Below are 12,020 nucleotides of genomic sequence, written 5' to 3' on the forward strand. Positions count from 1 at the left end.
ACTTGATGTTCTGCCTTAACTCGCCAAAAATTAAGCATTTAGCCACATACTCGACCACGTTTCTTTTAATTCCTGGCCACCAATAAGATTTTCACAAATCGCGATATAGTTTTATTCCTCCGGGATGCAAAGCAAAAGGCCTATCATGAGCATCGCGAAGTATTAACTTTTTTAATTCTGAAACATCCAAAACGCAGATTCAGTTATGAAACCTTAAGCAACCACAATCATCAATGCTGAAATTTTCTAATATACCATTCTGAACCATTTCTCTTTTCTTTGTCAACTTGTCATCATCTAATTGCGCTAACTTGATCCAATCAAACATCACCAGTTTGATCTTTAATTCAGCCAATAGGCTTCCAACTTTATTGATACTAAGCTGAGCAAACATTGCTCGCAATTCAACCGCTGCTTTTCTACTCAACGCGTCAGCTACAACGTTAGTTTTACCAGGGTGGTAATCAATAACACAATCAAAATATTTCAGAAGCTCTACCCAACGATGCTGTCTCAAATTCAACTCCTTTTGAGATAGGTGGTAGTTGAGACTCTTATGATCAATATAGATATAACACTTTTTGCCGTACAGGTAGTATCTCTAGATCTTTAGAGCAAAAACCACAAAAACTAGCCCTAAATTGTGCGTCGGATAATTGCACTCATGCATTTTTAGCTGACGAGATGCATAAGCTATCACTTTTTCATCTTGTATCAAAACACAACCAAGACCGCTCAAGGAAGCATCACTATAAACGACAAAATCTTTTTTGATTCTGGTAAGGTCAAAATCGGTGTTTCAGTCAACATCTGCTTCAATTTCTCAAAACTTTCTTCACACTGATCGTCCCAGATGAAATGAACATTCTTATGCAGTAACTTTGTCATCAGTAAAACTATCTTCGAAAATCCGTTTACAAATCTTCGGTAATAACCAGCTAGTTCAAGAAAACTACGAATATTTGACACATTCCTTGGTGTTTTCTATTGAACAATTACCTCAATCTTTTTCCAATCAACTCTAATTCCATCTGCCGAGATAACATGACCCATAAATACAACCTCTGATAACCAAAATTCACACTTACTAAGCTTTTCGTATAACCATTTTTCTCGTAACACTTGCAAAACAATTCTGAGGTGTTACTCATGCTCGGATTCTAATTTCGAATAGATCAAAATATTATCAATAAAAACTACCATAAATTGATCCAAATACGGTTGGAAAACACGATTCATGAGATCTATAAATGCTGCCTGAGCGTTCATCAATCCAAAAGGCATCACTAAGAATTCATAATGGCTATAATGCGTACGAAATTTCGTCTTTGGTACATCACTATCTTTCACTTTCAACTGATAGTAACTCGATATCAAATCGATATTTGAAAAGATAGAAGCTCCTTTTAGTTGATCGAATAAGTCATCAATACGGGGTGGAGGGTATCGATTCAATTGCCGATAGTTAATACAAAACCGCATCGAACCATCTTTCTTTTTGACAAAAAGCACTGAAGCTCCCCAAAGTGATATACTAGGGCGTATAAAGCCATGATCCAATATGTCTTGCAATTGTTTTTTAATTCTTTCAACTTCGTGGGTGTCATACGATAGAGGGACATTGACACCAAAGCCATACCAGGAAACAATTCAATTGCAAACTCAACCTCCCGACTTGGTGGTAATCCCTATAATTCCTCGGGAAACACATAAGGGAATTCGCAAACAATTTGAATTTTACTACACTAACTATCATTAGAATTCGAGTTGGCAACATAGGTTAGAAAAGCTTCATGACCTTGATTAAGAAGTTTATCAACTCGAATTGTTGAAATGATATAAGTTTAACCACTCATTCAAACAACATTCACCTCAATCATATCATTGCCTTCACTTTGAACAAAAAACTTCTTTATCCAAAATCACTCCGTGCTCCATAAGTTAATCCATACCCAAAATCATATCAAAACCACCAAACGTCATTATCAACAAATCAACAGGGAAAGTTATATTTTGTATCACTAACAGACATCTCCTGCACATCTGATCCATTAACACAGATTGTTCCAATGGACTAGACATTACTATCGATACTTTAAACGTCTCAGATTTTAAACTTCTCGACTTAACCAATTCAGTATTAACATACGAATGTGAAGATCCTGGATTTGTCAAAGCACAAACAAGTTCTGAATGTAATAAAAAGATACCTGCCACAATATCATTAGCATCGCCATCCTCACGAGTCCACACAACATAAGCTCGAGCAGGCGTTCTGGTTTCCGACTAATGAGTAACAGCATCATTTCCCTTCCTAGCACCCCCTCTCGAAAATGAACCACTTTGATTCAACCCGCGACCTCTAGGAGTAGGCATAGATCTCTAAAAAGTAACAGGTATAGCTTTCTCATTCTTGGGACACTATCTAGCAAAATGTTCCGTAAATCCACAATGAAAACAGCCTCGAGTTAATTTCCAGCATTTACCACGACACTTTTTCCTACAATGCTCACAATTCATAATATCAGTATCCCTTGAGAGATCTCGCACACTATCCGTAGACACAGTCGGTTGTCTATCATGATTTCTATCAGCTCTATCTAACTTAAAATTTGATCTCCAACTACCACGAAATTTTTTTGATCTCTCTAGTTGTGGATTTGAACTCGCAGCTCCAGGACACTTCTTAACAAAATGGGTCTTTTTAGTCTTTTTATCAAAACTTAGAACTTGTTCTACCATTCTTGCTCGTTCAACTAGGTTCACAATCTCAGTAATTCTGTGCGATACTAACTGTACTCACAACTCATCGCGTAAACCACGCAGAAATCGCTTGCAACTATCAATTTCAATTGGCACAAACTCAACAATGTACCTACTAAGTCGCGAAAACTCTCGTTCATAATGAACCACAGACATCCCACCTTGTTTTAGCATAAAAAACTCTTGTCTTCTATCTTCGATATACAATTCACCAACATATTTCTTTTGAAATTCCTTTTGGAAGAATTCCCAATTAGCCTAAATTACAGATACATGGCGTGTTACTGACTGCAACCAAGTATATGTTTCTCCTTGCAGCAGATAAACAACACATATTATGCTTTCACGTGGGTTGCATTCAAGTTGTTGCAAAATGCGTTTAGTGGATTCAATCCAAACTTCAACTACAGAAGGATCAACTCCTTTCAATCCTAAGTATTCAGTTGCACCGTATCTACGTAACTCTTTAATCAGAGTTCGATAAATAGTAGGTGTAGATGCCGTGGCGAATGTGGTTCCCGCTACACGCTAAAGAGCATCAGTAATAGATCTAAGTAATTGGGAATCACCTCCTCCCTCATTATTACCTTTCTCAACATTAGATTGTTGAGTACTAATTGGATTAACACTTGGTGTTACCGATTCAGTTCCATCTAACTCATTGGAGCCATCATCTTCGGTATACATCTCTTGATCAACATCATCATCATAATCATCCGGCACTTTCTACTATAAAACAAAAACAAATATAGCAGCATCCAAATTTTGACTCAATTCGACTCAATTATGGCATGTACCTCTAGACGAAATTCTAAGTTTGATTTAGTCTGAGAATTGGCTAAACCTGTAAAGCTCTAATACCACTAAATGTAACACCCCTAACCCATATCTGTCGTCAAAATAGGGTTTCAGAGCATTACCGAGAATCGTAATCTAATCATTCATTTCAAACATTTCAAAAATCATAAAATGATTCATCATTAACATACATAGAGTCCCATATTAAGCCCTTGAGAGTTTGAAAACACTTTAGAAATGATTTGAGACTAAATCGAGAACATTTGAAAATTTTAGGGAAAAGTTAGAAAAATTTTAACTGTAAGGTTCACACGGCCGTGTGGTCAGGCCGTGTGAGTCACGCCCGTGTGCCTGGCCGTGTGAGGATTCGAAGTAGGACACATGGCTGTGTCCTAGCCTGTGTCTGTACCCGTGTAACTCTCTAACTTGGGTCACACGGCCAAGCTACACGCCCGTGTGCCAAGCTATGTACCCTTTGAAATGGTCTCGCAGACCCGTGTGTCTAGCCGTGTGGACCTAAAATGTGCCTTAAACAACAAATTTACCAATTCCTATATGATTGGACATTAAACAACTCAAAAACCATTCATTTAACATGTCCAAAACACGATCAAGCACATACAAAACATGCTAAAATAATCATCCTAGGTGCCTGATCAATGTAGCCCCATTGGTACCACATTTATATCATCAATACATCAACCAAATTAAAATTATAAACATGTAAAAAATTCATCAATTTGGCCTAATTCAAAACTACCTAAAACCTTAACTTAAATTCACATACACATATCTAGATTTGGTTTAATTTACCATGCCATAATATGGCTTTAAACACAAACACATGTTTATATGTATATGCCAAATCAACATTACATTTATAATTCATCCACAAAATAACTATCATTTAGACATCTTAGATACATGCTGACACAAAAGATAAGCATCAGCACATTTGAGTTTGGAATCGTTGTTGGATGTTAAATCGGCGATCAAAAGTGAAGTACCTAATCTGCACACGAAAAAAACAAAACCGTACGTTGATTAAAAATCAGTAGTATTTCTATAATCCAAATATTTAAAGACAAGATAATATAATATGCACAACTGAATTTTAAGCACATATTAATGTCTAGTTTCATGACTATCATATGGTATCATATTTTATTTGTTAAAAAATGTCCCAATTCACACAATTGTTATATAAACAGTTATTCACATATCAAATCACATTTATTTGTACAATGGCATTAGTCATTCAATACTCAACTCATGAATACATCATTTCATATCATACTCAATTCTCATCACTTGCTATATAATAACTTTTCACAATTTGATCCACATATCATTTAAACAATAACATTATCCATTCCATATCCAATTCATGAGTACAAAACTCATGTATCTCATTTTCATGTTTCAAATCACTATCTCATTTTCAATTCACATATAATATCATCTAATATCAATCATAGTACTGTTTTATTTAATTACCCCTATTAACACAGCTCGGACTCGGATGGATACACGGATCCAACCAACACACCAGTTTGGCACTTAGTGCCTAATCTGATAAATCGGAAGTAGTAACTGCACCCAGCGCTATATAAATTTAACACCTAGTGTCTCATCAGTTAAACTAAAGTAAATTGGCACCCAGTACCTCATCGAATCGAAGTCAAAGAAATCCCTGAACTCTTCCTATCCTATAGCATGCCATCTATATCCGACTCAACCCGATATAGTTAATAGGGTTTAATTTCACATTTAAAAAACAACCAATATCCAATATAAAATTTTCATATAATCACATATACACATAAATATTCATTTCAATTCAAATAATCAATACATTCATAATATATATACCAATTCAATCCATTTCAATCAACTTTAATTCAATTCAATATCAAAGTGCCAAATACTCACCTCAACCACTTACCATATGCATTAAATAAAAATACAACAATTAATAACAAGGTTCGGGTTATAGAAATACAAACCGTGAATTTCGAGCTATTTGACATTGATTTTATCTTTCCTCTTTTTAGTCGAGGATTCCTGTACGACATTAGCAATTGAACTTTAAAAAATTGGATCCAAAGCCGTGCGTCTCCTTCTTTTCTTCTTTCTTTTTCTTTCTTTCTGTCTATGGCTTTCTCTCTTTTTTGTTGTTTTATTATACATTAATTAATTATTATATAATATATATACATTTACTTAATTATTAATTTTCTTAATATTATAATATAATTTCACTTTGACTATTATAATATATAAAATAAATTTACACATAAATTATATAAATAATTCACTAATGTCATCCACTTAATGGAATAAGACAAAATTGTTTCTTTAGTCCCTTTAATTATTCTTTAATCTATAATTCAACTTTCATCCTATACATAATTTAGTCCTTATACCTAATTACTTTTAATTCAAGTAAATTCGCTTAACTGAAATCTAATTAACTACACAACTAGCTTCGTAAATATTTATTAAAAATATTTACAAGTCCTAATTACGGGAATGGAGTCTCGGGAATGCACTTTTTGACAGCCTTGACTATTGGGTCGTTACATAATATTTTAGTGTAAAATGTGTAACAAAAGAATAATTTATGTACCACTTGTACAAAAAAAAAGGTTTTAAGTAACAACTTGGGGAAAATAGTATAGTTTAGGTGCTAATTTGTGGGTTAAAATTCTTTTTAAATAGACTTAATAGTTTAACTAACGATTGAACTAACCAAAGTATCAACTTAAGAAAAAAAGTAGTTTAGGGCAATGGCGGTTTATTCCGGTCACATTGATCAAAAATATGGTGCATAAGGTGCATAAATAATATTAAAAATATAATTTTTTAATTATTTACTATTTGGAATGTATTGACCAATAAAAAGACTACATTTGAAAAGTAAAGTTTAACATAATTTTAAAGTATTTTTTCTAGGACATATTTTATATTTAAAAATATAAAAAATAATATTATTAAAAACCACTAACCGGATTATCAAATAAAAATTTTTACCCTTCAGCTTTTTTTTCTTGTTAATTTTGAATTTATTGAGTCATAGATTTTAATTTGTAGAATTTATTGATAAGTAAATATTTTATATTTAAAATTTATTCACTGACATTTATTTATTATTTGTAAATATTTTCGTATACGTATATAAAATATATTTTTAAAATATTAATAAATCTAAAACGGTATATTTAAACAGACTAATTCCAGCATGTATTTGTTAAAAAACGGTGCAACTCTAACTATCTTGATTTAGATACCACTTTATCACGCGCGCGCGCATACACACAACACAAAAATAAAATAAAATAAAAATAAATATATAATTTAAATTAACCCTAAAAAAAAAAATCTCCTAACAGAGAAGAGTGGTAGACAGTGCGTGAAAACTGAAAAAGAGAGGAGAAACGTGGTAAACACTAACCCAACACCACCAATAATATACCCCAAAACTCCAAACCCTTTTGTATCAATTCTAAACAAATTATAATCTCGAATATCCATCCTACTTTTTCACTTTTGGCTTGGCTCGCCCTTTATTTCTGGAGAAATCTAGATTATTATTTTCCTTCGATATTTCTGCTGGTCTAAGATGTGGGTGTTTGGATGAGCTCTGAATTTTGGGGAATTATATCATTATAATATATGGCAAAAGGTTCGGACCCTAATGGATGGAGCCGAGCTCGAGGTTTGGTAGTGAAGACCTTGGTTCTAATTGGCGGCGCCTTTTTGCTCAAGAGGTTGACCAAATCCACCACTCGTTGGGACCATGCTAAAATCGTTGCCCGTTCTCTTAGCGGTGAAAAGGTACTTCATTTTTTTTCTGCGTTCTTTTCTTTTTTTTCTATCGTTTTTTTTTATTGTCTATTTTCTTTCTTTCTTCATGTTTAATGGTAGTTCTCGAGGGAGCAAGCCTCTAGAGACCCAGATAATTACTTCAATTTCAGGTACTATCTATTTATTTACTGTATCTAGGATGAAAAACGAAGTTAATTTTAGATTCTATGATTGTTGATTGAGCTCGATATTACTTACAGCATACTTTATTTTTTGGAAGAAATAAGGCCTCGCTTCTTAGTTTATGTTATGGTTCATTTTTTCGGTAGCTGATGCTTTAAATACATCTAAATTTTAAGAAATTTTGATAATTGCAGAATACTTACTTGCCCTGCAACAGAGATGGTGGATGGGTCAAAGGTTTTATATTTTGAACAGGTTTTTTTTCAACTCAGTGCCTATTCAATCTATTTGTTCTTAAAATTTTCGGTTAATATGCAACAATTTAGTGGTTTGCACTTCTTTTGGTTTAGGCGTTTTGGAGGACTCCTCAGAAACCCTTTCGGCAGGTAAACTACCATGCAAGAAGATATACTGATCAGACAATCTATGATAATTGAATACCTTAAGTTTTTATATTTATGTTTTTTATTCTGTGTTTTCCTTTGATCTCGTAACTCACTTTTGGTGGAACACCTTTACCTCATACAAGTCTGACAGTTTTTTGGTTGCAGAGGTTTCTCATGGTGAAGCCTTGTCCAAAAGATCTGAAATGCGATGTTGAGGTTTGTTTCTACACTGATTTATTAAAGGTGCTAACTTCACGGTTGAGTAATGTCATGTTTAGGATTTAAGAGAAAGAAAAAAAGGAACACAGTGTAAGAATCTCCCTATGTTTGAGGGGTTTGTGATCAATACATTCTGTAAGCAATGCCAGTTTGTTCTACTATTATTGTTTACATTGAGTATATCCACATCGTTTCTTTGATAACCTATTGCCTTCCTTTGATGTCTTTGGAGCTAGCTGGGATTTTAGATTTCTAACTTGTATTTTACTGGCACAGGTAAGTTCATATGCGATTAGAGATGTGGAGGACTACAAGAATTTCTGTGACCGCCCAAGGGATCAACGTCCGCTACCTGAAGAAGTTATTGGTGTAGGCCTTTTCACATTATTCCCTTGTGTGCAAGCATCTATCCATATGACTTTGATTTTCTTGTTCGCAATTTGTAGATATTCCCCGTTGTCATGTGCTTGGTACTTGTTTCTATCTTGTCATAACTTATCATGCTTAGGTTCTTGCCTTCTTAGAGCATGCTAGTGGTTGGGTAACCATTAGCAGTTTGGCAATAAGAATTTTGACCAATAAATTTGAGTTGAATGTCTAGATTTTGGTCATTTCTGGCAATGGTAATTTTGCTTCTTGTAAAGTTATATTCTATGAACAGGATATTGCAGAACCTCTGACAACTTTATATCTTAATCGCTGTGAGAGGGGGAAACGCTGTTTATATGAAGGTTCAACTCCGCCAGGTGGCTTCCCAAATTCATGGGTATATTATTCTCTCTGTCAATCATGTTGTCGTTCCTGAATTTTTTTTTTTCCGACCTTCCAAGGTTGTAAGCATCCGTGTCTCTCATAATCAGACTTTGGCATGGGGTATGATTTTCCAAATATATGATAAAACTTAAAAATGAGATATATCAGACACACACCTGTATATCTCCTACTCATATCTGAGTTCAACTAACATAGGAAACGGTTCAAGTAAGAAGTAGTTACTATGAATTTTTTTCTATTGCAGTGAATGATGCTATACTAGCAAGCACTAATTGCCATATTTTTCTCACCATTTGGCTAGAATGGAGCAACACACTTCACTTCTGAACTTATGGTTTTGAAGAACAACGAAATACATACCTGGGATAGGGGCTATGATGATGAAGGAAATCAGGTCATATTTCATGGTTTTGGTTCTTCTACCCACCTTATTTGGTATAAAACTATGATGTTAAAATCTCCATTATATAATTTTGTTTGTTAAACAGGTGTGGGGAGTGAAGGAAGGTCCTTATGAGTTCAAGCCTGCACCTGCTTCTAGTTTCAATGGCATGTTTTCGCCTCTAAATTTTCCTCTATCGCAGCCCCTGGAGAAAAAGATAGAAGGGTCATTTGTCTTGCAAGAATGATTGGTTTTTAACTTGTTATATATAAATATTCTTTATAGCCTGTAAATCTTATAAGCTTGAGTGAAGTTTTCTGGCCTTACTGTTGGTTATTTATGGATGCATTATTTTTAAGATAGGTAGAAGCTTAGGGGTAGTATATTGATAATCATAATCACTAGGGATTGATTCTCGATATTGCGTAAAGTCTCTTCTTAATGGAAAGGGATTAACTATTTGGGTTAAACTTGGGGATCATTATGTATGATTTAAAGTGTTCCTAGGCAGATCAGCCTCGATTTAAACATTAGGTTTTGTGGTTTTTTTATTTAAATCTTGTAAAGTGGCCGAATAAATTTAATTTTTTTTTATAATTTGTCATTTATAATAGTTTTTTTTTTTATATTTTTCTATAATTTTTTTGCACATTTCTATGTTTCTTGTTTTTATTATTATTATTTTGTATTTTTTATGATTTTCTGTAACTTTTATAATTTTTAATGATTATATATAATACTAGTGTTGGTCATGTGACACAATGCTAGTGTGTACTGTGACAAAAGTAATCCAAATATGACTGGCGTTTCTCTTTAATGGTTAATTATTAATTTTAAAGGTTAAAAGGTTTAGTTGAGTTAATTAAATTATCTTTAATGGCTCAATTGAGTTTGAAAGGTTTTAAACGTCATTTAACCTAATAAATAACATCCAAGATATTTAATGAAGTAAACAAAAGAATCATGCAATCAATAAAATTCATACCTAAAATCAGTAAATTCAAATTTATTTGATTTAATAAAATAGTTGAGATTGATATTTAGAAACTCTAGTTTTTGTTTTGAATTTAAGATTTAGTGCATTTAGAAAATGACTAGTTTTACCCCATTTAATAATAAGTATTATTTTAAAATTAAAAATTAAATTAAATTATTTATTATTGTGTTGTTAATCTCAAGTTAATGTCGAGATAATATTAAAATGTGCACAGTAAAATGTGTATAAAAATATTAAAATGTACAATATATAATTGATGGAAGTTATAAAGTGTGCATAACAAAATTAAATTGTATAAAATTATTAAAACAAAATTTTAGTTCAAGAGTAAACTAACATTACGTTTAGTTTGCTATAATGAAATAAAATTATAATGGAATAGAGTTGTAATAGTATTCTTGTGTTTGGTGAATGGAATGATTTTGTAATAGTATAAGGAAAAAAACTAAAATAACCGAGTACCCTCAAGAGATTTTTTTTTTGTGTAGATGATTATTATTATTTTAATTAAATTTTAGTATGATCATTATTAAAAATAATTGAATAAAGAAATAATAAATAATTTAATCATATTTAGTTCAAGATAATACCAACTCAGTTAATAGCATTCAATGAACCAATAATACTTTTACACTTAATGGGTTTTACTGACTTGATTGAGGATAATACCAACTCGTTAGGCCTTAAATAATAGTATATATACCCTCAAATAATATAACTTATTTTAATTACGAAATGATATTTTTATAATTTCCTTAACTGAGTTAGTGATCTATTAAGGATGATACGAACTCAATTAAAAGCTAAAATAAGAATATAGATTTATTGACTTAATATTTTACTAATTGAACAAGTAAATTTCTTAATTTAAAATTATCTATAAATTTCTTAATTTAAAATTATCTATATATTATTAAATATTAGCGGATGAAATTTTTTATATAAAATAAATAGTTAAAACATTTTTATTTAGTCTAAATTTATGAAGGCAATAAAGTATGAAATATGACTGTTAAATTATTAAAATATTAATTAAAAAATTATTTTAAAATTTACCGTTACTCTCTATTATATATATACAGACGCACCGCATTGAGGAGGGGTGCCTCTTGCAGAGAAGTTTTTGTAAATAATTTGTGACATGACCTGTGTTAGGAATATATATTGGTGTTGTTATACTAAAAGAATCTTTAAGTTGATTGGGTTATTTATGAAAAGTTTGAAAATATTATATTTGAAATATGCTTTAACTTTAATACGTAGGATTCATGATTATATTTGAAATATAAATTATTTGAGTTGGGTTTGTTAAATATAATTTAAAAATATAAAATAAAATTGGGTCAACTATAAAATTGATTTTTTTGTCTATTTTGGTCATTCAATTATTATTATTTTTTGATCTAGTTATGAAACTTATTGAAAATAAATATTTTAGTCATTAATAACGACGTGAGCTTTTTTATTGGTCTAATGACAAAATTAGTCCTCCAATGTTTAAACATATTAATTCAATCTTAAACATAAAAAATTCAACAAATTTAGTCCTCAATATTTACAAAAATAATTATTTTAATTTGAATTCTAAAAAAATTTAACTCTTAACATTTACAAAATTATCAATTTAATTTTAATTCTAAATATTTTTAAAAATTATTTTTAAATTTTACTTATAATATAACAGAAGCCTCATGCTTAGGGAAATATGTGT

General features: G+C 31.6%; 1 protein-coding gene across 2 annotated transcripts; it reads left to right on the forward strand.

Annotated features, from left to right (window-relative positions):
- The first annotated feature begins 6,920 nt into the window (after positions 1–6,920).
- Positions 6,921–9,909, forward strand: LOC108480254 (chromophore lyase CRL, chloroplastic-like). 2 transcript variants are annotated; one of them, XM_017783171.2, is made up of 9 exons: positions 6,921–7,398; positions 7,489–7,538; positions 7,746–7,806; positions 7,902–7,937; positions 8,103–8,153; positions 8,433–8,525; positions 8,818–8,922; positions 9,232–9,324; positions 9,419–9,909. In XM_017783171.2, the coding sequence occupies exons 1-9, from the start codon at positions 7,237–7,239 to the stop codon at positions 9,557–9,559; spliced, it is 792 nt and encodes a 263-aa protein (XP_017638660.1). In that variant the 5' UTR covers positions 6,921–7,236; the 3' UTR covers positions 9,560–9,909. The 2 variants fall into 2 exon arrangements, with proteins under 2 accessions (XP_017638660.1, XP_052883369.1); XM_053027409.1 differs by lacking the exon at positions 8,433–8,525 and having other exon boundaries at positions 6,927–7,398.
- The last annotated feature ends 2,111 nt before the right edge of the window (positions 9,910–12,020 follow it).

Source organism: Gossypium arboreum, chromosome 1, assembly GCF_025698485.1.
Source record: "Gossypium arboreum isolate Shixiya-1 chromosome 1, ASM2569848v2, whole genome shotgun sequence".
Classification (NCBI taxonomy): domain Eukaryota; kingdom Viridiplantae; phylum Streptophyta; class Magnoliopsida; order Malvales; family Malvaceae; genus Gossypium; species Gossypium arboreum.

What these genes read in the sequence shown, in the direction of transcription:
- LOC108480254 (XM_017783171.2), top strand. Translation starts at nt 7,237, where the DNA reads ATGGCAAAAGGTTCGGACCCTAATGGATGGAGCCGAGCTCGAGGTTTG. An exon ending in GTTCTCTTAGCGGTGAAAAG is followed by an intron (nt 7,399 to 7,488) that starts GTACTTCATTTT and finishes GTTTAATGGTAG; the next exon opens with TTCTCGAGGGAGCAAGCCTC. An exon ending in GTGGCTTCCCAAATTCATGG is followed by an intron (nt 8,923 to 9,231) that starts GTATATTATTCT and finishes CCATTTGGCTAG; the next exon opens with AATGGAGCAACACACTTCAC.